Genomic DNA, 25665 nt, shown 5'->3' on the forward strand with positions numbered 1-25665 from the left:
GGTGGAGGAGCACGAGGAGCTGACATCAAGGGCGCGAAATGGGGGAGGGGGAGGGGGAGGGGGAGGGGGCAGTGATGGATGTGGTGGGAGAGAAAGGATGCGATGCGAGCGTCCGCGGGCCACGATGATCACTGGAAAACAGAGCGGCCGTAGCAATACAGTCGCAACAAGTGTGGACAAGCACTGACTGGTTGTGGAGAGGTAGAAAGAGAATGTGTGTGTGTGTGTGTGTGTGTGCGTGAGAGAGAGCGGGAGAGGGAGAGAGACAGCAAGACACAACACAATGGAGGCGGGAAGCAATTAAAGCAGCAGGCAGGACAGCGCAGAGACGGGGAACACGGCCAATTGCTGCTGTGCGGCAGACAATGTCAACTGACGGGAGCAGCGAGCGTTGTGTTGCTTGATCTTAAGCTACACACACTAATTACAAGGACCCGACCTTACTGTCCGCGTTTGGCAGTGGACGCCAGCAGATGGACGCCCAAACACGGCTGCTTGTCAAGCTCCCCTATGTCAGACAACTCATGACACTTACCACAGGCCATCCAGCGATGCGCAAAGGCCCAAGGTAAGATAGTGAGTTAGAGACGAAGCAAGCGGGTGGGTGGGCTTTAACAAGGGTGTCGAGTGTGAAGTGTATGTGGGGTTCGCGAGTCGATGAAGCAGCAGTCAGGGAGACTCAACAGTGAAGGGTGGGTTGGCCGGTGCGCGGTGGAGAGGAGTGGACAGGATGCTGGGAAGCTTCCCATCTTCTACACCATCACGGAAGCATTTCAGTTCGTGGACATGAGGAAAGCTATACAGTTGCCTTTGGCCTCTTCCGGCGTTTGCAGCTCAGAGGAGGCTACGTTCATTAGCTGTGACTTTGCGACGACGACGACGACGACGACGGCGCCGACAACGTGGGTCCAGTCTGGCCTGGAAACAACGATTGACTGATGTGCATCTGATCCAATGGCCCTGAGTGTGTGCGTTGCGCGCCGCTCAGAGCACCCCAAGCACTCGAATGTGGGTTTGCTTTAGCTACCTTAAGCCGAGCCCAGCCCAGCCCAACGTGCCAAACGGTTCCGAATATCCGCTCCCAGCGCAAGGAAACGGAAGGGAAGCTGAGACGTCTGCTAACAACCCTGCTGCTCCCAGAGACTAATCTTGGTCCTTGGCTCTCTCTTGGTCAGAAAGCCTGTCGCTGTTTAGAAACCAGAGCAGGGTTGAACAAGATGAGCCTTTTGTCCACGGCAGACCTTGGTGAGGTAAGGTGCTCCGTACGGATAGTGAGAAAGCACAAGCAAGGGCCGCACCGATTCTTCATCAGTCCCCCGTCGCTGCAGATGCTGCCGCCCTTCATCCAAATTTGCTCTGCGTGCCACCAAAAGAAGATAGATATGCCCCACATGGCGATGTACCTTCCATTCAGGCGAAGAGCGACAACCTCCTAGAGCTCTGATGACTGCGGAATGCGGTGCCCGTACATGGAGCAATTGATGGTCTCAGAGCGAGCCGGTCATAACGACCATCATTTTGCCTCCTGTATCATTCACGCTCCTTATCACTCAACCTCCAGCCAAGAATCAAGGAAAATTCAAGGTCGAGTCGTCCCAAGAAGGCACGAGAAGCTCCTGCAGGTGGGCCGCAGCTCTGCGCTACTGCAGTACCTATGTGAGCTGTCTGACCCTCGCCTCGCTCGCTACTTTACCTGACTGGCAAGGCACAGAAGGTGGGTTGAGGGTAAGTTTTATGACATGGGCAACAGCAGTAACGACTCCTCAAGAACCCCTTTGACTCAATCGGGATCAGATAAAAGCATACGGTATATCTGTATTTCCTTACTCTCTTCTTCTCAAGATATCTGCTAGAGAGCTGTGCACCAAAAACACATCAGCGGAACCGGCAGGAGTGATGGTCTTGCAGATGACGACATGTCAGTCCCAGAACTGCTGGGCAGCTTCTCTCTCGCTGTTTTGTTTCCCCCTGCCCATACGTGTCGTCATTCGCAGGGTTCTCCGGGAAGGAATAGGTAGGCTAGATTTGGGTGGCTGTTATCCAGGATACCGGTGTGCCACAATGATTAGATTCCAACACACGGGGAGTCTCTGCGGCATTCAGTTGGCTCCAAAAAGCATCTGTAGCAAGTTTTCGCGTCCCTCGCGCTGAAAAGCATCAATCGGACGTTACACCATCCTCTCAACCAATACAAATGCTGTCACGTAGATCTCACCATGCACTCTAACATCAACCGCTAGCCCGCCTTGAGGTTCGGCGAATGTCTTGCAATGTTCTTTAATTTCTTTTCTCGTTGTTTCAAGCCTTTTCTCATCTTGTCGCACGAACTCGCTAATCGCTTGTCGCCTTCCACACTTCCTAAACAACACAAACATCGCAGCAACCCCAAACTGCACCTCTCCTCTCTTCTCCAGTCTGATTCTGGTTCGTACATATCTAAAAGGGGGAGGGGAGGGGGCCGGGGCGTGTTCCAAGTAACTGGGACCACACACGCATGAGTGAGAAAGAAAATGGGTTTTTGGGTCCAAAAGAAAAGAAAAGAAAAGAAAGTTGTGTCATAAGCTCGTCAATCCAACAGATTCGTCATGCTGAAGAGGTATCCATGAGAGAACAGAAAGTAGCAAACTTTTATGTCAACGGAACAGCATATCAAGTCTGCCTCTTACCCCGACAGGTTGAGAGAAAATGACCGCGTAAGGAAAGAAGAAATATCTGTGACTTGTTGGGAATCACTCAAGGCCGTAGAAGGAAAATACGAAGACGTAGTAAAGAACATTCCGGAAAATGCACATAATGGCCCCATCGCACTCCAAGTGCTCACACAAGAGAAACCGACACATGTCCCTCATCGCAGATGAAAGGAGAGGCAGAGAGAGATAGAGAGACGCCTTGGCAAGAAATGATTTTTTTTTTTTTTTTGGAAAACATGGGAGATGTGTTGGTCATGCCATTTCTGCCACCAAAAACATCAAGAACTCCTCAAAGATACCCCTAAATCCCGGCAATCGCTGTGTATGCGCGCAAGCATGAGAGAGAGAGACACAGAGAGAGAGAGAGAGAGATGTGCTTGTTTCGACCAACACGCATGGCGATACGCTCTGGCTTGCCACCAAGGCCGTTTCGAACATCTAGCCCTGGTATCCGGCGAAGCCGTTGTTGAAGTTCTGTCCCTGAGGACCCTGGGGCCACTGGGCATTGGGTGGCTGTTGACCACGACCGTAGCCTCCTGCGCTCTGGGGTCCGCCGTATCCCATCGGCTGTGCTCCGTAACCGGCCGGGGATTGAGCAGTCGGGCCGGCAAAGTTGCCATGCTGACCGCCGTACTGACCTGAATGAGAATGTTGTTAGTCCCAACCGATGCGCGAGCTGTAGTCCGAGTTCGAGCACATACCACCATACTGAGGGAAGTATGCCGTCGGGGTGCCGGGGTAGCCTGGTCCGGAGGCACTCTGCGGGCTGTAGGCCTGCTGCGAGGGGTCAAAGCCAGCGCTTTGAGGGTTGGGAGTCTTGTCCTTGCCCCACTTCACAAAAGAACGTCAGTGCTGCTTCTCCAATTCGATTTGGGGTGATCCAAACTTACACTGCACTTCAGAGGACGTCCATTAACATTATAGCCGTTCATTTGGCAAATGGCCATGGCCGCGCTCTCGTGACTGTCCATCTTGATGAAGGCAAACCCGCGGTCGGCCTGGAAACGAGACTCGACGACATAGCCGAAATTTTGGAAAAGCGGGACGACATCATTGGGGGTGGTATAGGGAGTCAGGTTACCAACATAACAGGTCGTCTGCCACGACGGCGTCTGGGCGAGAACGACCTCGTAGCTGGCGACGCCGTGAGCCGGGAACTGATGGTGACCAAATGGCGTCGTGGGGGTCAGGCCCATAGCCTGCATGGCTTGCTGCTGTGCGATGGATGGCTGACCCTTCTGGTTTGCCCAGTTGCAACGGATGGCGCGTGAGCCGAGCCACTCACCATCCATGGAGCTCAGAGCCTTCTCGGCATCAGGACGATCGCGGAAAGCCACGAAACCGTACCCACGAGATCGTCCAGTCTTCATATCCCACATGACACGGGCCTCCGAGACAGAACCAAAGGCGGAAAATGCCTGCGTCAAAACCTCATCGTTGACCTCGTTGCTAAGATCGCCAACAAAGATGTGGAAGTGGTTGGATGTGTCCTCCTTGCTGGAGGTGTTGGACTGGTATGCCCAGTTGACTCGGATTTCCTGTTAATCGGTCAGTTTCCGAGTGGTATGGCGGGGTTAGGCAATGCATACGGATTGATGAACACGTCTTCCGTTCAGGGTTTGCATGGCGCGTTCAGCGGCACCAGGGTCATCGTACTCAACGAAACCATAGTTGTAGCCCTTTGCCTTTGGCGCAAAGTTAGCAAATCTTCCAACAAGGGCCAAGGAGAAGCAGAAGGCTTTTCCAGAGCTGACGCCAAACTCATCGGAGCCAGCGGCATCTCCGCCCACAGTGTATACACGGATCAAATACGCACGTTCTTGTCGGGAATAATCTTGACGTTCTGAACATGGCCCGTCGTCTCGAAGATTTGACGCAAAACGTCCTCAGTGACACGCTGGTCCAGGCCTCCCACGTACAGCGCCCGCTTGTTAGGCTCGGGAGCCGCGCGGCGGCCGAATCCCCCGGCACTGCTAGGCGACATGATCTTGTCAACGCCAGAAAGAGGCGATGTGACGGCAGTCGGGATCGGGTTGGTGTTCTGGGGAATGTGCAGAGGCGGAGGCGGCATATGAGCCGGGTTGGACTGGCCGTTCTGACCATTCTCATAGCCTGGCGCACCGGCGTTCGGCTGAGGAGGAGGGGGCAGCTGCGCCGCGTTGGGAGCACCGTTGTCGGCCATTGTCCCTTCGTTCGGTATTAGGATGCGATCGCGCGACGATTTGGATCTCGAGAGATTGATTGGGACCGCGCCGACTTCGTGTGTACTGACGGTCGATAGCAATATTAGGGCAAATAGTCAGAAACCTCAAGAAGCAGAGTCTGGAGCAGTCTATTGCGCAATCTGACAGTTGGAACAGCGAAGCAGCAAACTCGTCGTTTCGAAAAGCAGGCGGTCGATTGTTCGTAGCTGGGTAGTGGCGTAAGGAGGGGCGGGAGTGGTGGTGGTGTTGGTACTGAAGAGTGTTCCCCGAATGTCTGACGTGACCCTAGAACCCCAACGCAAGGCAAAGCAACAAGGCCAAAAGAGCGAGAGGGAGAGAAAAGAGATGGGGACAATTAGGAAGAGGAGTCGAATTGTTGTTGGCGTGTCGACTCGTCCCAGTGCCAGGAGGTAGGTCGAGGTCGAGTCTTTTGGCGGTCTGGGTCAAACGACTTTTGAGTTGACTCTGACTTGGAGGTGGAAGGCAGCCGAAAGTCTCTTGGAAAAAATGTGGACGTGGGGACGGGATGAGCAGTGGCAGCTAAAAAGGACGTCGACCCAACGTGACAGGACAAGAGACAGAGAGAGGCAGACGCTCAAGCGGATAGAGAGACAAGGGGAAGGGCGAATGATAAGAGAGATGCCGAGATTGAGAAGCTCCAAAGTACTTTGAGTGCGCTGCGCTGGACTGTGCTGTGTGCTGTGTGCTTGCTGTACCGGCCGTTGCTGCGGGTGGTAGCTCCAGCTGTGGCGTACTTGCACCGGTGTTAGACGACTTGAAATGATGAGCGGAGACGAGCACCAAGGAAACAGGCAGGAAAGAAGAGGACTGGAAACCCCTGAAAGGAATTGCGACAAAAACCGATCCGAGGAGAGAGACGGGAGAGGAGGTTGCTGGTGGACGTGGAGGGGAGGAGGAGGAGGAGGAGGAGGAGGAGAGGAGATTCTACGATGGGGAGGGGGCTGGCCGGCGGAGGGGAAGGGGAGCATATGGGAAGAGGGCAATGAGGGGACTTTCATCATCCCAGGATTGGAGCACTAAACAACCCAACACCAAATTGCCTTGCCTGTCTTGTCTATACTACTTACCTATACGTTACCTACTTTGCCTGCGAAGCTCACTACACACATCCTCACCTTACCTACCTACCTGGTCTCACATGAGTACTTGCCTCCCCACGCAGCCCTGCAGGATGCAAAGTGTGCAACCAGATTTTCCCAGCGCCTCCGGTGCATATCCCGTCCTTCTCAACGTGCAATTGGACGAGGATCGAGTGCTGCAGCACCAGCGCGCGCAGCATCACACCTGGCACCTACCTGCCTGCTGTCGAAGGTACGACCTTACCTACCTACCGGGTGCCTGCCTACCTTACCTCAGTACAGCTGCACTCTTCTTCCAACACTACCTAGGTACCTCCTCTGAGCGCACTTCCAGATTTCAGCATATGGATGTGATGGGTCTTCAATCCCCACCACCGGCCCCAGAAGACAAGATTGGCCCGTTGAAGGTCTCGTCCAGCCCAGCCCAGCCCAGTGCCAGGCATTTGCCTGTCCTGCGAGCCTGTCCAATGGACACAGCTGTCCCCTATTCCCAGTCGGCCCAGGGTGGTGCTCCTAAAACCCGGGTGCCAGTCGCTGGTCACTCAGCGGCATGGGCTTTTTACCTCCTTCGTCTGTTTGTTGCTTGCCGCCGACGTCGAGTACACTGTACTTGTCGCATCCCGCACTCAACGCCGAGCCCCGAATGTCGAGGGCACTTGGGTCGAGCTTCCCGGTAGGTCAGGGCTTGTGGCGTGAGCAGATGGGATGGCAGCAAAAAAGGGGTGTTGCTGCAACAGATAGATCCAGCCTAAGCGACTAACGCTAGACCTCCTCTGGTATGAAGCCACCTACTGCCACTGACATACACTGACAACGTGGAACTTTACGCATCACACCATGAAGACATGCCGCACAGCTGTCAACGACAGCCCATGAGCGAGCCAGGCAAGGCCGCTTGGGATGGCGATGGCGAAGGCGACGGCGACGGCGATTTGCTTGCCCATAATCAACTGGCTCCCTCGGGGACACACTGTACTGAAGACCGTGAGGGTGGCCATAAGACGACGCATATTCCTAGGCAGCATTAATCCCATAGTATATGTGGGGTCGGCTATTCGCGGTGGCTCAAATGCGTCACATTAGATGAGGACGCCAACCGCTAAGAAGCACCATTAGATGAGCTCGAATGAGGCATGAAATGCGTGCGCTGACGAGCAATATTCGAGTCAATGGAAGCCCCGGCCATGGTATGGAACACTGGCTGCAAACAAGTCGATATAGGAAGGGGCTTAACGACTAGCGCAGAAATGATGGAATCCTCACAAAATCGAACGATTCCGTCAAGATGGGATATTCCTGGTCCTGCCTCGGTCACTTACCTTTTTTTCTTGTCTTCGCACTCCTGCCTCGTCCATCCCCGGTCATTACGGTCGAGTAACGAACAATTAAGCGCCGCATGGCGACGCTGGACATCTAGTGTCCAAGAAAGACGGCTCTTGATACAAGAAGGAGAGGTGTCCACTGGCACTAGATGAGGTTAGGAGATTGCAAGATGCTTCTAGTGGCCATTGAGCCTCACGACACCTCCCACTAGAGGAAATTCGCAGCCAGCCCATGCCGCATAAGAAAGAGACATCTGTGACTGAGGGTTTGGATTACGAAACTGTGTTGCAGGACACGACCAATCTCCCGGGAGAAGGGCTCCCGGCACGGATGGGACGAACACTCATCAGCTAAGTTAATCCACTGCATCGCGCCGCCGATAGGGCTATCCATACCTCCGTTTACCGTTACCTCAACGACATCTGAGAGCCTCTGCTTTGCATCCCGGAAAGGCATCGAGTTGATTGGTTCTTGTCGAGCGAATACTAGATAGGCAGATTGCTCCCCTCCTTGGGGTCTAGCATCCCCGCGCAAGGCTGCTCATACTTCTAACACTAGCCGTTCTGTAGCGAGTTGCATAGTACGGATACGGGAGAGAGCGTTCCTGGGCAGAAGCAGACGATACTAGTCGGGACACGCCGTTACGCTGAAATAGGCCGGGATTCTCACAGGAGCGTAGCCGGTTGCCCTTAGCTTTCGATTCTAGGGACCAAGACACGAGCTTCCCACATGGCATTTCCATGTTTCAAGTCGACTGAAAGCCCCCCTCCCCTCCTTCAATTGCCTTTCGTCCCAAGATTTTGATCTGATGCATGGAAGGCAAGTGTGGGGGACGAGAGACACAACCAAACAGCGCGCGATCAGGGAGAGGGGAAATGCCCTACGGCGGTGCTTGCCTAAGGTACCTAGTGTGCCTAGCGGTCTTAGGTAAGGCACGGTCGATATGGCGTTGCCAGTCCGCGCAGTACAATTGCTCGCCGTGCCCGCCTGAATATCCCACGTCTGCGTCCACACCCGTGCCGTGTTGGATGCGCGGGGTCACTGCTGCCAGGGTCGCTTCTTTTTCCACAGGTTGGCGCTGAGAGAGCTCAACAGCGGGTGCGTTAGCGCAACTGCGCGGACTACAGCGATTGGTTGAGCCTGAGGCTGCAGTCTCTCGGCACTGGACCCACCTTGTCTGCTCGGGCCTCTCCGTTCATCGTCTGTTTCTGCGTGCGGTACGTATCCCCGCCATTGAGGTCGGAGGTTGGCGGTAGACAGCTTCAAACGACATCAAACATTGACGACTTGTCGAATCAGTGCCACTTACAGCGCTCAGCAATTACATTCACTCTCAGTTATCGTCATAGCAGATTAGGGGCCTAGGCTTTCACTGTGTTGAACACGGCTTCACTGAGAACGCCATTTTCACATCCACATCTGCTTGCCAAATCCTTGGTTCGGCATCAATTCGGACATCATTTCAAGCATCGAAGCGACTTGTCACAACACATCTCGACTTGACGAGGCCGACTTCCACGAGACCTTCATACTTCTCACCCTTTCGACCAGCTCGAACAGCTTTTGTATACCTGGCCGCATAAGCTGGGGCTCGGCCGGTACATCCCACTGAGATGGTCACCTCGAAGCCGGCCGATATGGATCCTGCAGAGGCTCTTCATGGGCTCATCAATGACGCGGTTAATTGCACCTATCTAGACTGATTGGGAAGACTGCTGCTTACTTTACTCCTTCTCTTTATAGCTCGTACAAACAGGAAAGGCATTGAAAGCCTGGGGTAAGGATGGCAAGCACCAGCTTCAAGCTCACATCTCCCTCCAAACAAAGATGCCGGAAATTATTGAAAGCTTCCACTGGAAGCTGGATGACCTGGAGAGCGAAATTGTAAGTCGTTATTCTGTCAAGTCGGGATGTGTCTTGTCTGACCAATGCGGCAGATCAGAGCAAAGGCAGCTCTGCAAAGAGATCTGGACAGGATACAGGAGGCAAGAAGACCAATTCAACAACCGGCCCCGGTCGATGCGCAGACAAAGTCACCAATGGCCATCGACCTCGACTCCTCATCCGGGGAGCCGTCTCCCGACCAAAAGGCCCAGCTCACACAAGCTTCGGGCCCGCATAGGGTCCCCGCAGAGCCGAGCGCGGCTCCATCGATGGCCCCCTTCCCCGACATGGGCGTCAGCTTCCAGCCGCCGGTAGAGCCTGCGCAGGCAATCAAGCAGGAGCAGGCACCGGCACCTCCGGCTATGATGGCGCCCATGGGAGACGTGAAGCCCGAGGTAAAGACCGAACCTATTGCCACACAGCCTCCGCAGTCTGGCGCCCCCGAGGCCCCGATGGACGATCTATTCGGCCTGGGAGGAGACGCGGGCGGCGGCGGCGTGGAAGGAAGCAACTCGGAGTTCCACTTCACCGACATGACATTTAGTCTTGCCCCGCCAAATAACGACTCTCAGGGCCAACTCCAGTCTCAAGACGCCGCCATGGATATGTCATTCGGTTCTGGCGAGATGGGCGGCGATCTCCTGTCCCTCGACAACCTGCTCCCGCCGGACAATGTCAACAACGCCAAAGTCGACACCGCAGCACAAGCAGCACAAGCAGCACCGGCAGCAAGTGCGCCGGCACCGGCGGTAGCCGGCCAGGAAAAGCCTGCCGAAGGCAAGATGGAGAAGCAGGACTCAACAAACTTGGATGACCTCTTCAACCTCGATGGCAACACGAGTCTCGATGGAATGGATCTCGACATGAACATGGGCGGCGACGGTGGAGATGGCAGCACCTTCGATGATATGTACTTTGGCGATATGACGGAGATGGAGCATGGCAAGTTCGACGATGCCTTTTTTGGGATACAGTGACCACCACGAGACGAGTCTTTTGCTTTTCTTGGGAGTGTCGGCGTCTTTGGCCAGGTGTGTTTCTTACGGTTTGTGGGTGGCCTCGCAGTACGAAGAACGTGGGCCTTGGCAGGGTTCTAGGAGGGTGTTGGAAGCCGGTAGTGTGCCTCATGGAGCAGTCGCCTCGAGTTTGGCTGAAAGTGCCCATCTCCATATACGGCACTATGGGAGCATTGCTTCGTTCATTTCGTAATGGCGTCGGATCCTGAGGATTCCTTTGGTATCAGATACGGCTGTCGTTATCTACCTGGTATCCCTATCTCTATCTGCGGCACTGCCCAATCATTTCTCTTAGTACCATCGTCTTGACCCTCATCCTCATTCTTTCTTGTCGTGTTACTGGTCCTCCTCGCCCTGGTACTCATCCACCTCGAGATACTTGGGGTTAAGTTTGGCACCGGGTATGACCCCATTAATAGAGCCTGCGGTCTCCAGACGCTTCATCCGTCCTCGAGTTCTGCTGGATACCATGCCGGCCTGTAGATCTTGCCGGACCCTATCTTCACCGTAAAAGTCGAGTCTTGAAGCGGCCAGGACCTCTGTCAGTCGCCTTCCGCTCACAGGGATCGCTGCACTTTTTGTGCAGACATCCTTTGCTATCTCCAAGAAGGCGACATGAAGAAGTTGTATCTCCTGTTCCAGATTATTTCTGTCCTTGTGGAATTGATGGCTTTGACAGATAACAGGACCCGATATCAAGCCAGCAACAAGAGAATCTTCGCAGAAGCGGCATCGCATTGACACTTCAAAGCGCTGTAGGTTTCTAATGCGTCGTAATGCAGCCCATGGCTTGGAATTGGGACTGATCATGCAGGAAGTAGGCCCCGATTGTCGACGGTTTGCGAACCATGTCGCTGGCGTCGGATACAAGATGCCGGTGGTGATGCCGATGTCGACCTTCAGACTTCGCAGCGAGGTACAGTGAGACAGCATGTCTGCTGCCAGTGACACAGCCTTTTCTCCGTGCAGGCAAACCCCCCACCACGAGATGATGCCGAGGCGTATTTGGCATAGCGAAGAGCGACGAGCTGGCGTCAGAGCCGAAAGGAAGATGTGCAACGATGTCACTGAAGGAAAGGCAAACTCGTTTTCCTGACGCCATGTCAGTATACCGCCAACGCCAAGCTCTGAAATGACTTACTCTGTAGAAGAACGGGTGGGCCAAGGTTTCGTCATAAAAGAATCGACTACTTAGAAGTAAGCTGGTAAAGGTGCATACTGCTTGTTGTCGCGATTTGGGCAGCAGTGAAGCAGTCTTGAACTTGTTGGACCTGTGTTCGATTTGGACAGGCCGAATGGGTTCGTCTTGTACTACTGCCAAAGAGTAGATCATCAGGCGGATCTGCACGCCGGGTCAATTTGTCTCGTCCCAGTTTCGGGGGTTCACACGTACCTCTCCAGGCAATGCTTGGAGATAGTTACTGGCGGCACCCTTCTCTGCCAAGAAGGTCACAGCAGGGTCCTTGGGAGCCTGCGAGGTCTTGGCCGTGGCCTTGCGCTTGCGTTTGGGTGCCATTATGGGCGAACACGATGCACCGTGTGGTGGTGAGGTGCAGAATGTGAAGTATCGAGGTTAGGTGGGAAGAAGCGAGGTATGTAGTAGCAAGTTTTTTTTCTCGAACGGATAAACGAAAAAGAAGAGTTTGTCTTTCACTCGGCCAGGAAGGTGCTACTGGTTCTCGGCAGAAAAGGCAAGAGCGACGTGACCTACCTAGACGATGATTGACATGAAAGAGCAGACTGATGTAGTCTCGGGAAAGAGTAACTCGCGCACCAGCACCTGTTTCTTTCCCATCCCGCACGTCACTTTGCCTCCCAAAGTACATGGACATAACCTCCAATGCCTCCATTCAGCCAACCACTCCTGTGTTTTGTGAGTGCCGCCCATCTCTGGCTCATATCGTACAGGAACATGAGCTCGTGTTGAAGTAATGATTGAACCACTCGACGCAGAAATGTTTAACTTGACTGATATGTCTTGTGGGAGGCATTCGCAAAGGGCAGATAACTGTAACCTGTCTTGACGTCCGGAGACTTCGGATACCTTTTGGGCGCCACATTATAACAACGTGAAGAACGATGATTCACTTCCGAAAGATTGCAGTGGTCCTCGACTTTCCGTTAGACATAGCTGTCTAGTAGCATACTTGCATAGCCCAATTTGGTATCTGTATCATGATGTAATGCGTTGAAGTGTCCTAGCTCATGCCCAATGCTACCATGCAAATGCGAAAACATGTTCATCCTCCTGTATATATTCTCCTTGAAGAGGCATGGCACAGAGAGCGCCCGCAAGCCCCTGTCGCTTCCTTGGCTCCGGCCGGCATAAAACACCTAGGCCACTCGCGTATGACATGCAGTACCGTTGGCTGGACTAGTCCCCGGCATCAGAAGATTCTGCAGTCTGAGAGGGACCTGAGCGGCCGTCAATAAGGGCACCCCTGAGAGATTCTGCACCTTAGCCCGTCTGTTTCATTGTCTGATAACAAGCAAACGGGGGCAGCGACGCCTCCAGTTCAGCCTCAACCCCATGGGGGAGTTTGGACCGAAGCGGAGTTTAAAAAGATGCGATCAAACTCAAAAGCAGGGATGACTGCCAAAGGAAAGCTTGAGTTGGGCAAGGGACACTTACCATCTACTTGACTCCCATTCCAAGACCCAGCCGCAGCAGATCTTCAGTCTCTCTCTGACACTCCTCGTGCCGAGCAATTTGTACTTTTCGTACTCCTTAGCAGGCAGGATGCTGGCAAACCACCAAGGAAATAGTGCCGGATCATTGGGGCATTCTCCATAGATTGCGAGCATCCGTTGTGCCAGCCAAGGCACGCTTTGTTGCCGCATTCTCTCAACAAATGACACGCCAAACGACAGTAGCTCGCTCGTTGGCATCTTTGAAAGATCTTCGGGTGTGGTTGTAACAGGGGGCGTTGTCGTCGAGTCCTCGCTTTGATGTGTATTGGCGCTCTCATATCTTTCCAGAGCTAGTTGGGTTTCACCCGCCTCCAGGTCTTCCTCCTCCGCAATGGAGATGTCGTCAATCCTCTCAATCTTCCCTACCAGGTACCCGTCCAATATACCATGTCTTGTGATCCTGAACCGAGAGATGCCAGTTGTTTCGATGAGACTACGGCCATCGGCAAAATATTCCGCGTTCACGATCCGCAGTAAAGTACCTTGCTCCTTGAAATGAGTGTCGTTGGCCGTGCGCGGCCGCTGTGGAAGGACCATGCCGAAAGTTCGATCGCCTTCAAGTGCTCGCCGAATCATAAGTCGATATCGTGGCTCAAAGACGTGGAGAAATGTTGGCATCATGGGGAATGAAAGCGTACAAACGAATATCGGAATGTCAAATTCCCGATGTCTGTTCAATGCCTCGGCAGCCAACGCATCGCCTCTAGTGAGGACAGCGTCGGCCCAAAAGGTTTGGATCATAGTCTTGAGATGTTCGTTTGACGGACAAGATTCTCGGTACAGTAAAGGGCTGACCGAGAGGCCCCTCCGACATATGGGGCAGTATGAAGAGTGGTCCAACACCCGATGCAGGCATGAACGACAGAAGGTATGGCCGCAGACCGTCGTCAAGGGGTCGTAAAATAAGGCATAACAGACCTGACAGTCCATTTCTGTCCTGACAGATTCCTTGACCTTGGAGAAAGTCTTAGTGTCCAGAGTAGCGGCCTCATCACCATGGGAAGATACTTCAGCAAAGGCAATGTCAGAGTTGTAGTCCAAATCGCCCTCTTCAGCAAGTGTGTAAACCGCGATCAGCGGGCCCCCACGGATGACTCTCGACGTCGTCTCATGGTCTTGCTCTTTCGTGTCGCCATCGCCATGATTTGATGGTTGTATGACAATGTGAGAGGAAATTTCGGCGACTGTTTCCGCCATCCTTGCCTTCTCAATCTCTGCTTTGAAGTTGTTGACTGCCTTGGTGAGGATAACGTCAACACCGCAATCGCCCACCGCATGGTTGCGACCACATCCGGGGTAGGGACATTCGAAGCCTTGTAATCTGCCCGGTGTGGCTGGGTACGATATGTTTTCTCGGGCGTGCGTCTCGGGGAGGCATTCTCTGCAAAGGCTTCTGCCGCAAGGGAATGTAACGGGCTCTCGGAGCGGGCGCGAGCACTTCCGGCACTGGATCAAGCGAATAACATCTCGAACCTGATCGGCCAGCAGAGGGCGTTCGACAGTGCCATGGTCCTTTTCGTCCTCGGCTTCGTGCACCGGGTTGGACGTCAAGGCCGATGGTCTGCTCTCGACGACCCGGGGCTGGTCGGAGGACATGAAGCGTCTCCTCCAGCACGGCGCTGGCGCGGGTGACTCGTCTCGGGGGTATCTGGGAGGGTTTCGGTTCGTCTCGTAGCCTCTACTTCCAAGCTGACACTTTCCGCGTCTTTCTTCTAAAGTCTCTCTTGTGGTAACCTCTCGGTGTTTCTATGCGTGCTGTCGCCAAGTGTCCAAAGCAGACAACTGTTCGTGGTGGTTTTTTCCGGTAAGCTCTTGGACGTATGAGTGGTTCAGCAGCAGGGAAGTGACGGGGGGATAGCGACCAGGGGTCATATATGCGAGATCATCAGAGCTGCAGTGGTTCCAGAAACGAGCGGATCTCATGATGCGCCTGAACGAGATCAAGAGCGGCCAGGTGAAGGGGCGCCGGCGAAGCTAGTTGACCGAGGGCCGGAGCTAGATGTTGGAGGAGTGCTGGCATGCATGTACCGGGTAGGCGTGGATAGCATATGAAGAGTACGTTTGGAGCGCGAAGTAACGATGGAATAGATTCGCAGGCAGGCGTCATACATTTAACGTCCTGTTACCAATCCGCTGGGTGTCTGAGTGGATTTGGAGGGGTGTTTCTGGGAGGGTGTGGCCGTGCAATGAGGTCAATGAAATTCGAGAAAGGTCAGGGGCCTGCGAGCAAGAGCATGAGTAGGTAGAGAGAACAGGAGCAGGGGTACTAAGACGGTGGCCACCCAATCCAATCCCAGAGACAAGAGGCCAGCCAGAGGAGATACGAGTCGAGACCCAAGAACATCTGCACTGCTGCTGGATGAGTGGGAGGAGGCATCGGCGCGCGCGCGCGCAACATTGAGAGAAAGAAGAGAAGAGAGCCGCCCCCGGACAGCAACAGACCCGGCGGCCCATGTCGATGTTCAAGGAAAAAAGTAGCTGTCAAGTACCGGTACTTTGAAGTTCCCAGGTTCTGGCGGCAGGCGACGAGGGCGCATGGGCGGGCTTTCCAAGTGCCCTGGACGGGGCCCCTTGCGTCTAGGCGAATAAGGGTTTAGCGGCCTGTTGTCAGTAGACGAATCCTGGGCTAGCTGTGACGACACCGCGGGTCTGAATGGAGGGGACTGACTTTTGTCGTTCGGCTGGCTGCACTGCGCTAACACGACTCCAGGTGCTCGCTCGCATTTTCTCTCAACGGCGGGCGGATCAATTGCTGGTAACATGAACGACCCAACTGCTGCTTGGGGTCAGCCACTAAGCCAATCCGTACCGACCCAACGATTGCAGTGGAGATGCAGCGTTCTGAACAAAACGCTACCGCCATCTGGGCGGGACCCAGCATGTGGTAGGTACCTTAGGTTGGTGGAGAACAACACCCAAGTAAGTACCTTATGGTTGGGACGTTGGACCGTACATTACTGAACTCGGCATCTGTCTCTTCATTCCCGATCATCGCCTTCGATGTTGTCTCTTGCCGCACTGCTGCTCTACACTTCTTGTCCATGTACACATCTGGTTTGTTGATTGTTCGCCTCTTGCTGCCCCAGGAAGTCGTGATTCCAAGTGTCGGATTCCAGCACAACGGTACACTGTATGACGCCATTGAGCAGTGGAAGCCCGTCCTCCCACACACCTTGAGGCACCTAGGTAGGTAAGTGAAGGTGACTACCTAAGGCAGGTAGTGCGACGCAGCTGCTTACCTCATCCATTGAGTGAGACGTCCCTCTCTACGCCACGTGACTGCTTCGTGGACGTCCATTAAGACACTTGTATCGGACGGCGGTCCGCCTCCGATGTGCGGCTGGCTGCCCTGGCTGCTTCTGAGGTGCTGCCGCTGCAGGCACTAGACTCTATCTCGCCGGCAAGGCGAAGTGTCAGGCGGGTGGGAGAGTGTAGCTTCGAGCAAAGAAGGTATTTTCCCTTTTCAGCACCTCGGCCAGGACATCTCCATGCGGATCACACGCAGCAAACAGACGGGCTTGGGTTTGTGGTTGTTATCATCGTTGTTGCTGTATGTAATAAAGAAGGACGGATCTAATGCAAGGGATGAAAACCCGTTCGCCAACTTCCACCAAACTGCAGAATCAGTAATCTCGCAGCCACGGCGGAATACCACTCTCGGCATTGCCAATTCATGTGGCCGCAACCAGAGATCTCGATGCGAGCAAGCCCCAGGACCCTGACATCAGCAAGCATGGCCGTCGACACTCCCAATCCATGCCGACAAGTACCGCGACTTGGACGGTACCCGGTATTGGACAGACGCCTCTCCTCCAGCAGGGAAACCGGAGACAACACCTTGGGCCGTGGCCCGTATTCCCACACAGAAACTGCGTTTTTTCCTCTGTGTTGAGTCGGACGAAGATGCCTCTGATGAAGTGATCACAACTGTAGAAAACGATCCCGCTCCGTTCTCTTATGTCCAGCCATCGACGCTAGCCCATGCACGCACCCAGACAGCCCGTACAAGCCCAGGGTCCAGCATTTTTCGTCGCCCTGTTCGCTGCGGCGCCCACTCAGATGCACCTCGTTTCTCAGATCCAGTGCGTCATGACAGCGCTACTTTTGCCTCCGCCAACAACACCACTCCCCCTTTGTACCTTCCCGGCCTTACGTTATGCACATCCCCTCCCCGAAACGCCCTCGGGGACGAACCCAGGCAATCCCCGTGGCCCTGACAAGCGCAGTCGCTGTCGTCGCAGTTGCTCTTCTTCCTTCGACTGATGTGTCGTGTCTCGGATCTCTCAGAGCATCTGCAACATGACTTTTTTGGTCAGCTTCGGTCGTCTGATGGACCCTAGGTGCCTAGTTCCAGTTGTTAGCCCTGGTTACGGCTGATCGCAGTCCCGGACAGGAAACCAGGACGGCCTCGAGACTCTGGCTACCCCCAAACCTCGACAATTATTGGTCAACGTGACTACCCTTCTCGGTCTAGGACGCGTCGAGCAGCAATCTCGATTTCAGCCTCGCCCAACCATTGTCGTGGCGCAGCGGCGCACAAGGCTACTGACGGAACGCGTACGTCTGTTTGGGGCACTAAATTGAAGCTATCACGCCCTTTCTGTTGCCACGCAACTAGCCGCCCGCGGTCCTACCGCTGTCTACAAACGCCTTGCATGCCGATGCCGCCGTGTGCGCCGTCACCTGCCTCACCACGAACTTGATAGCCTTATGGTCGCTTGCGAGGAACCCGAGTGTCCCGGCCTAACCACTGTGTATCGGCGCTGATCCATTTCTCTCAAGAATTGCTAGGTTGAGTTCGCCCCAGACTTCGGCACCACTGTAGCGCCGTCTCACGAGCACCTTACCCACAACAGCAATGCGAGACGAGCTCTTACGCAGAAACTTCTTTTGTTCCGCTGCTTCAGCCTCACAGGCTGCCCGATATAATTTGGTTCTCACCGGACATTTTGCATGATCCCAGTCTCCGACTCAAAGCCCGAAGGCTTGCATACTGTTAGGACGTCGAGGACAGGACTAGGCTCGTTGCCTCGCTCGAGATATATTCCAACCTAGTTGTGTCGCATTCACAGCATGTACGAAGATCGTGTGGCTTATTGCTCTGGGGCCGGGGGGGGGGGGGGGGGGGGGGGGGTTTGACGGAAGCTGGCATGGTTGGCTGATTATCGTTGCGACAACATTATTATCTGTGCAACCATATCCGAGATTCGTCGTATCGACTTCGCAACTGAGCTTCCAGAATCGGGCCAGATCTTCGATTCTGGACCGGCCATTTCGACCCCATCAACCCCTCGAACCCCTCCATTCAGCCCAATCCCGCCATTTCGACCCCACTGGATTCTCGGTTCCCCCCCAGCAAACGCAACCTAAAAATTGAAAGCGAAGGCGGTGGCTTGTTGTCTAGCTGAGTCTGTGCGATGGGAACATGCCACATCTACGCGGCAACGCGTTCCAAACCCTTGCTTACCCTCACCGACAAGTCACAGATTAGGAAACTTGGGTTGTGACTGCTAATTCAGCCAGCATCAGCTTCCAAACTTCCACTTCTTTTCTTTCTCTCTCTTCGTCTTCGGTTCCCATCATCAACTCCCTTAACGCCTGGCTACCTTCGTTCAGTGTTTGTCTGTCTGCTTGCAGCATCGCTTGGCAACGGTTTTGGTTCACCTGGTCTTCACCCTTAAATTCTGCCTCAACAACTCTTCTACCGTACCCAAACTCCCGATTCGAAATGTCAGCTGAACTTCCCTCCCCCGAAGTCCGGGCCACCATCATCGAACGGCTCTCCGAGCTCATCATCGCCATCGAGGCCCACCCGGCCTGGAACCCTGAGAACCCCCACCGTGGGCTCTTTCACGTCTGGGACTTTGTCAGCAGGTCTCGGTATATCATGACCGAACTCGACCACATCCGGGATGGCGAGCCCGTGCAATACCCGGAGCAGATCCGGCAGCAATCTGGTTAGAACAGCCCCGTGGCACTAGCATACACAAAGAGGAGAAGAAAAAAGGCGGCAGGCAGTGCATCAATCCACCAGGCACCCGCACCCGCACCCGCACCCGCATCCGCGCCGCCCTGCCTGCTGACCGCGCCCGCGCGGGCCATGCCGAGAGAGCAATTTTGCCCACTAACATGGGGATCCCAGGTCTGTCAACCGGCCCCGCCGCTGCCGCCGAATCCTTTGCCGATGTCTGCGGCCGAGCCGTCACCGTCAATGAGTTGGTCAGCACCCCGCGTCTCCTGACCATGATGGGTCTTCCTCAGGTCGATTACGGCAGCGATGTCACCTCCAAATCCCAGGCCGTTATTGAAGTCGTCAATCAGGCCAGGTAGCCAGCAAATCCGAGGCTCCATGAAAATAGACATTAGCAAAAGGAGGAAGCAAAATACGATGAGGGATCAGTATAGAATGGTAGGCACTGGGCATTGCGCAAGACTGACACAGCTAGAGCGAGCGTCAAAGAGATGCCTAGCAAGGAATATGGAGAAAGGATATGGAGAAAGGAGGGAAAACACGGCGAAGAGGAGGATGTAGTAATTGATTCTGTCGCGTCGTTACCTGGTGATGTGCTGACCAGAGTTGCCCAGATTAGGCTCGCGTGACGAAACATTGCGGTTTGCCCGCATAACCAGGGCATGAGTGTCCACGCGTCGGTTATGTGATGGATGCTGCGCCTCTCTCACAAGTGGCATGTTTACTGAAAGCCACTCTACTACTCGTAGTCGATATTCAAAACTCGTACCTGATATGTCCACCGTTCCGCATCCTCGACGACGCCAATCCATACAAGAAGACCACCAGCCAGCCGTAATTACGTAGAGTCCCGAAGCAAATAAATGTGATCTCTCGGCCCTCATCTAACTCCAGCCCAGCGACCCCGTGCGGTGGCTGACTTGTTGATAGCTAACCGCCTGCCAATGTTTCCAAAACAGACGCAACTGCAGAACAAGACACTCAACATCCAAATCCCCGTCTCGATGGTCTCCTGGCTTGCCAGACCGCCCAGCGTCATGGGCTCCGCGTAAGCCCTCTCAGACTCGTTCCGGCAGGTGAGGGATGAAGGGGTAGGCATCACGTTGGGGTTGATGCCCAAGAGCACCGCCGATCCCGTCACCCCAACTGCCATGGACAGCAAAAAGCCGGGTTTTGACCGGTCAATCAAATACCATAGAAATGGGTTGACGAGAGCCAAACTTAGGGATACCTGGAGGGTGGAGGCCCATGGGAGTTTACGCTGTTGGTTGTCAGTTTTCAAGTACCCAATGGTGCAGACAGAGTGACTCACAATGGCAAAAACAATACCAACAAAGGCTCCGATACTCCGAACAACTAACGCCCAGTCCTTGACAGGGCTGGCGTCTTCAGGAGACGGGCTTTCCCTCTCTTCTGCTATCTCCTCTTCCTTTCCGAAAGTTTCCTCCCACACACCATCGAACCAAGGGAGCAGGCCGCCGAGGACGACGCCCGACAGACCCCATAATGAAAGGTATTGCCAGTTATAACTTGGTTTTATGATGCTTTCGACCTGGAATGACGAGAATCGATGTTCGTTCTGCAACCTAGTAACCATAACACCGTATCCCATGCCAATGATGAACAGAAGGGCTATTCTGAAGGTTGTGAACAGCGTGGAGGCTGCGGTTGAGGGCGGTGGCTGCTTGGTACCACGATATGAGGAGCGTCGGCGCAGCAGAGTCGAGCGATCCTTCATGAGCTCGAATGTCGTGTCGTCCACGCTAGGGCGCTTGATGGGGGTTTGTGCCCCTGTTCCCCATGGTGTGTCTGGCTCGTCCCTCTCGTTGCCGTCGCGGCTCCCATAGGTCGTCGGAGAGTATATGCCGAATAACGTGGAGGACGTCAAGTTCATGATGGACTGCGCGCGGGGCAAGGAGCCAGAATCCGACGAAGCTTGGCCATTGTGCAATCTCGAGAAGTCAAGCTCGGGATTCGGGCCTGGGGAGGACGAGGCGTCTTCTGGGGGAGTAGGGCTTGTGTAGTTGAAGTCGAAGGGGCGGCGGGGGATGGGCCGCAACAAAGGGGGTCCGTCGTCAGACATGACGTTCGATTGAGAGGTGCTCTGCGACTGAGGCTATTAGCAGGACGTCGATACGACTCTCACCGAGGTGGGCGCTGGGGCTTTATGATGTGCTCACGGGAGGGATGATGGTGCGCCTTGTAGTTACCGGCAAAAATGAAATGTACGAGTAAGTCTAACTCTGCTGACCAAGGACCGGGAGGATTTTGCTGTCGTCACCGAACTACTTCGGACGAGGAGAAGATTGTCTCGTCTCACGTGGCTCAGATACGATTCTCCTCAAACCAAGATACGATGTAGGATGGCGAAGGATTGGACGAACGGAGGAGGACTGGTTATTGACGAGAAGTCCGTTGAAAGTATGTGAGACTGCAATTCGAGGACGGAGTTTCGCTGGGCAGTCGAGGGTCGACTCAGCGGCACGCGACGAGGGAGGAGTGGCGGCAGCGGTAGCTCGGAGGAGCTGATGCAGGGCGTCCTCTGCGAGATAGTGGTGCGTTGGCGAGGAGAGACGTTGCGAATGCGGACACGACGGAAGATCTTAAAGAAGGCAGAATAAGATATGCAATTCAGAGGGGAGCGATGCTGTAGGTATGCTGATGCGTCTTGCTGACAGCAGTGCGGGCGAGTTAATGCTAGGGTGACGGGAATGAAGGAGGCGGCAACGGCATGATCTCTTAGAGGTCAGTTCGCGGAGACTACGAGCTATCGGCGTCGGGACCCGTATCCCGCGGCAGCCACCGCAGTATCAGGTTGCTACGACTGCCACTTTTCTGCGTGCGTGCTTCGTGCTATGTGCAATCGCTTATGGCACGTTTCTCGGACGGAGAGGGGAGACAAGCCGGTAAAACAGATGCGGGCGACGCGAAAGAGAGACGGGGGGATTTCGGCGTGGTGGTGGTGTGGTCTCCGCGCTGTGTGGCTTGGGTGTTCCCGGCAGCAGCAGGTAATGTATTCCGGAGCGGAGGCGCGTTGTTTGCAGCAACACGATGCCGTAACTGTGCAGGAAGAAGGGGGACGGGAATAACCAGAAAGGAGGGGTTCTTCGAGGATGGCCTGGACTCGACTCGACTGGAGGATGGAATTTGGAAAGAGAGAGCGGGAGGGACGGGCGAGGAAAAGAGAAATATTCACATGTCTGGCTTTGTAGGTTTGCACGAATAGTGTTCCAGCTCTACTATGTAGGCCCACTATAAGGTGCCTACCCTGCAACTCGTCAGTTCCATTTGATGGTACGGCACCCACAGCAGCTCAGTTCCATTGCATCCATAGGTTTACTGCAGTTAACACAACACAACATAACAAGCCCGAAGACAGACATACCTGCAGCTGCAGCGAGACACCAAAGGACTCGACCAGGCTCAACGAATCCTCCCCTCTGCAAGTTCCCTTGGACGAAAAGACTGAACAGGCAAAGATTCCCCCCTTAGCTGCTGGTTGGAGGTTGGAGGCTGGAGGCTGGAGCTAGGGGACTGGCGCCAAGGCGCAGCTGCAAGCAATGGGATTGTCTCCGGTGGAGCCACATGACTGGTGCACGCCAGATTGGGTCCTGAAATGACATTCTTGGCCACCTGATTCGCCGCTACCCCACACTCTGCTAGCCCGCTCCCCCCCTCCAGCGTCCGTCCCCTCCGTTCCCTTGAGCAACCAGCCGGGTTCCTTGGTGTGTTTTCTTTCCCCTTCACAATAACTACCTACCTAAATTTGCAAAGCTGACCATAAACCATCAGTCCCTTGTCCCCATGACTATGACTGTGACGGCGACGAATTATCCCTTGCCTCATACTCAAGGTCCATGCCTCAAGGTTATCGACAGATAAATCTGCGAATACGCACGTCCGAACAAGTCTCGGGTCAGACGGGAGAGAGAGGTTGAGACGGAACCAGTCAGCCAATTAGTTTGCCCGTCCCCGTCGGTTCCTGAATGTGAGCTGTCCGCGTATTTAGCCCCTCAATGCGCAAGGCCCCTGCGAGCGTTGAGAAAATAAACGGGGACGGCAAGCATCATACCTTTTTGAAGAAGAGAAAAAAAACCTCACCACTAGAGGAGAAAAGACCCTTCGAACGGGACTCTAATAATACTCATCTCAGATCTGCAGCCAACGCCCAGAAACAAACGAAGGACGAGCGGGAACTGGCGGCAGCCCTGCTCCCCGCCGGGTTCTAGTGCAGAGGTAGTCATTGCCTCGTCGCGCTCCCTCATTCAACGGCCCGGGGCAAAGGCATCTCAGGAATGTCAGTGTCTCCTCCTCTATGCATTACGCACATCGTAAAACCCGCCCGCACAGACTGCCCTGCACGTGAACCTCCCACAGTTGAATTGCACACTAGACGGCGCCTCTTCGTCTCAACCAGAGACAAACGTGCTACCCCGTCTGTGGCCTACATACGCATGTGTGGCATGCGCTATCTTGCCAAGCCTGCGTTTGCCCTAAACTGCTCGTTTCTCTTCCCTCGTCAGCCCTGGCGAGCGCGCATCTCTCTTAACTGTAGTCTTCAACATCGGGGTCAGCATCGAATCCCCCAGAGCCTTTGGGGGTGGGTAACTGTGCAAACCAGTGTGCATTAAAACGCCGCACTGGCAGCTCCATGTCCGCGGACTCTCCAAGGCATTCCAGCGTTCAACTGCAAGCACTCGTGCGCCAGAAACACAGCTGGGAAGAGCATGCCACCTGCAGACTGATGCGAGACACTCTCAACGCCGATCAGCGGGACTCCCGCACGAGCCAATCTTCTGACGTCGTGCCGGCCGACGGTCGTTCGGACCCATTCTTCTCTCCGCCACCTCATCGCGTCGTGCCGGCTAGGCCAGTCGTGCACTCAAGTTCGAAAAGACAGATTGACGCAAGTCTTGAATTGATATATTATTCTCATCCAAATCACATAGCTACGTGCAACTACTCGTCTTCCTCGTCCTCGGAATCCTCAGAGTCCTCCTCGGCTTCGTCTTCGCTCTCCTCCACTCCCTCCGGCCGGGGTATCATCGTAAACGCTGCCATGCACGTGATGCGGTTTTGTGTGTCGTAGGTTCCCAATGTTCTGCCTACTTGCTTGCCTTTTCCTGCAACAAGCTCCTTCACGCCGACCTTCCAAATTCGTACCTTGCCGTCGCTGCTGGCTCCAATTACAATCAAAGCTGTCGAGTCCTTTTCCTTCGTCTCCAATACGGCCATCGTCTTGATGCGGCCCGAGACACCTGCCTCCTTACCGCCGACTTGGCCAATCAGCTTGGCTGTAGATAGCTTCCCCTCCTCGTCGGCCTTGTTCAGGTCACTCTCCTTGGTAGAGAAGAACAGGACGCGGCCATCCTCAGTCGATACAGCCAAGAAGCTCTCTTCCTTCTCGCCCTCAACAGGAACATAGAAAACTTCGTGGATCTTGGTTCGGGGCTCCGGCATGACGCGGCACTTGATTTCGCAATTCATGCCAAATACGGCGATATCACGATCGAAGCCGACCGCAAACTCTTGCTCATCGTCCGCCGAACCCCAGACCACCTTGCGAGCCTCACCAGTCGAATGCCTTCCTTCTCCGAGCTGTTGCAAGTGCTCTCGACTGAACTCCAAGACAGATGATTTCTTGCCAGTTACCAGGTTCCACAACCGCATCTTCTTCTCGCCCTTACTGACACTGATCATCAACTTCATACTGGGATGGATGGCGAAATCGTTGATGCCAGAAGGCGTTCCGCCGAAAGGAGCAGTGTCACCACTGGGCCTGCCCATCACCTTGGGCTTGGGCGCCTTAACGGTCGACAAAACAGACCAATCTCTTGTCCTTGTGATGGCGATTGTCGAGTCCTCACTTGAAGAAAGTAGCTTAGACCTCGTAGGAAACACCAGCTTGGTGATGCTCGATGTGTGATGCAATAACGTGCCCAATTCGCGATTCTTGGGGTTTTCGAGGATAGGGCGGGGAGCAACGGAGGAGAGAAGCTCCTGTCTTTTCCGGCTCGGGGGATGCGCAGATAGGTTGTACAGATTGACTCGTTCGTCGGTGCTTCCTGATGCCAGCAGGACCTTCTGGCTCTGGCCGGGAATGGGAGCTGAAATAGGCGACAACGCAACGGCGCGGATTGCAGATGTATGTGCGCTGAAGAGGAATGTGTCGGCAAATCCGACCGTCCCCTCAGGCTTGATAGTAGCGGTGATACCGTGCAGAACGCGATCGTACGAGCCGGCGACAATCTGGATTGTCAACTCCTCGGCCGAATCGTCCTCTTTCGAAGCAGAGCCGTTCGTGGTTGGCTTGGCTTTCTTCGCAGGCGCAGCGCCCTTCGTAGGAGGCGCGCTCGCTATTTCGACTCTCTTTCTTTTGCCAGCCATTTCTGTTGTCTTTCGCGGTCGTCCGTTTAAGAATTTGGAAGGTTCTTGGGGCTGTCGTTAGATCAGATTAAAAGGGGAAAAAAGGTTGCGACGCTTCTCACATGCAGCAGGCAGCTCGAGCCTCTCGAGAGAAATCATAAGAAAAAAAATTCGGCTTGGGCGCAAGGTCTTATCGCTATCGCGTATCGATAAGCTAAACTGACAACGATCTTCCCCCCACCAGCGGAATCTGGATCTCGGCTGACCGTTTTCAGTAGTGTTGTTGAGATGAGAAAAGCCCACCTTTGCCCGGTTGGTGCATGAGCACTCAGGTGGTGCCGTCTGGTGAGGACTGTCAAGCAGCTGCAGCCCAACCAATGACTTGAACGGTGGTGCATGGCATTTATCCGACACTTCCCC

At 54.5% G+C, this 25665-nt stretch overlaps 8 protein-coding genes across 8 annotated transcripts; 3 read left to right on the forward strand and 5 right to left on the reverse strand.

Moving 5' to 3' along the window:
* Positions 1 to 3128: 3128 nt before the first annotated feature.
* Positions 3129 to 4872, reverse strand: UBP1-1 (Oligouridylate-binding protein 1; the record flags this gene model as incomplete). The annotated part of the gene is made up of 5 exons (XM_037316465.1): positions 3129 to 3328; positions 3392 to 3521; positions 3581 to 4228; positions 4280 to 4375; positions 4507 to 4872. The coding sequence occupies 5 exons, from the start codon at positions 4870 to 4872 to the stop codon at positions 3129 to 3131; spliced, it is 1440 nt and encodes a 479-aa protein (XP_037185081.1).
* Positions 4873 to 9144: 4272 nt separating this feature from the next.
* Positions 9145 to 10178, forward strand: CGCA056_v001205 (uncharacterized protein; the record flags this gene model as incomplete). Its single annotated transcript, XM_037316466.1, has 2 exons — positions 9145 to 9201; positions 9255 to 10178. The coding sequence occupies 2 exons, from the start codon at positions 9145 to 9147 to the stop codon at positions 10176 to 10178; spliced, it is 981 nt and encodes a 326-aa protein (XP_037185142.1).
* A 375-nt stretch (positions 10179 to 10553) lies between these two features.
* CGCA056_v001206 (uncharacterized protein) lies at positions 10554 to 11733 on the reverse strand (the record flags this gene model as incomplete). The annotated part of the gene is made up of 3 exons (XM_037316467.1): positions 10554 to 11309; positions 11359 to 11559; positions 11611 to 11733. 3 exons carry the CDS (start codon positions 11731 to 11733, stop codon positions 10554 to 10556), a joined length of 1080 nt encoding a protein of 359 aa, XP_037185139.1.
* Positions 11734 to 12845: 1112 nt separating this feature from the next.
* On the reverse strand, positions 12846 to 14504 carry LONRF1 (LON peptidase N-terminal domain and RING finger protein 1; the record flags this gene model as incomplete). Its single annotated transcript, XM_037316468.1, has 1 exon — positions 12846 to 14504. The coding sequence occupies one exon, from the start codon at positions 14502 to 14504 to the stop codon at positions 12846 to 12848; it is 1659 nt and encodes a 552-aa protein (XP_037185080.1).
* Positions 14505 to 18636: 4132 nt separating this feature from the next.
* On the forward strand, positions 18637 to 19238 carry CGCA056_v001208 (uncharacterized protein; the record flags this gene model as incomplete). The annotated part of the gene is made up of 2 exons (XM_037316469.1): positions 18637 to 18865; positions 19051 to 19238. 2 exons carry the CDS (start codon positions 18637 to 18639, stop codon positions 19236 to 19238), a joined length of 417 nt encoding a protein of 138 aa, XP_037185133.1.
* A 525-nt stretch (positions 19239 to 19763) lies between these two features.
* On the reverse strand, positions 19764 to 20962 carry NSG2 (the record flags this gene model as incomplete). Its single annotated transcript, XM_037316470.1, has 3 exons — positions 19764 to 19767; positions 19815 to 20140; positions 20192 to 20962. 3 exons carry the CDS (start codon positions 20960 to 20962, stop codon positions 19764 to 19766), a joined length of 1101 nt encoding a protein of 366 aa, XP_037185134.1.
* Positions 20963 to 22895: 1933 nt separating this feature from the next.
* Positions 22896 to 23510, forward strand: CGCA056_v001210 (uncharacterized protein; the record flags this gene model as incomplete). Its single annotated transcript, XM_037316471.1, has 3 exons — positions 22896 to 22938; positions 23033 to 23119; positions 23230 to 23510. The coding sequence occupies 3 exons, from the start codon at positions 22896 to 22898 to the stop codon at positions 23508 to 23510; spliced, it is 411 nt and encodes a 136-aa protein (XP_037186104.1).
* A 328-nt stretch (positions 23511 to 23838) lies between these two features.
* Positions 23839 to 25266, reverse strand: MAK11 (the record flags this gene model as incomplete). Its single annotated transcript, XM_037316472.1, has 1 exon — positions 23839 to 25266. The coding sequence occupies one exon, from the start codon at positions 25264 to 25266 to the stop codon at positions 23839 to 23841; it is 1428 nt and encodes a 475-aa protein (XP_037186103.1).
* Between the last annotated feature and the right edge of the window lie 399 nt (positions 25267 to 25665).

This window comes from Colletotrichum aenigma (assembly GCF_013390185.1).
Source record: "Colletotrichum aenigma strain Cg56 chromosome Unknown KSG_Cg56_contig01, whole genome shotgun sequence".
NCBI lineage: Eukaryota > Fungi > Ascomycota > Sordariomycetes > Glomerellales > Glomerellaceae > Colletotrichum > Colletotrichum aenigma.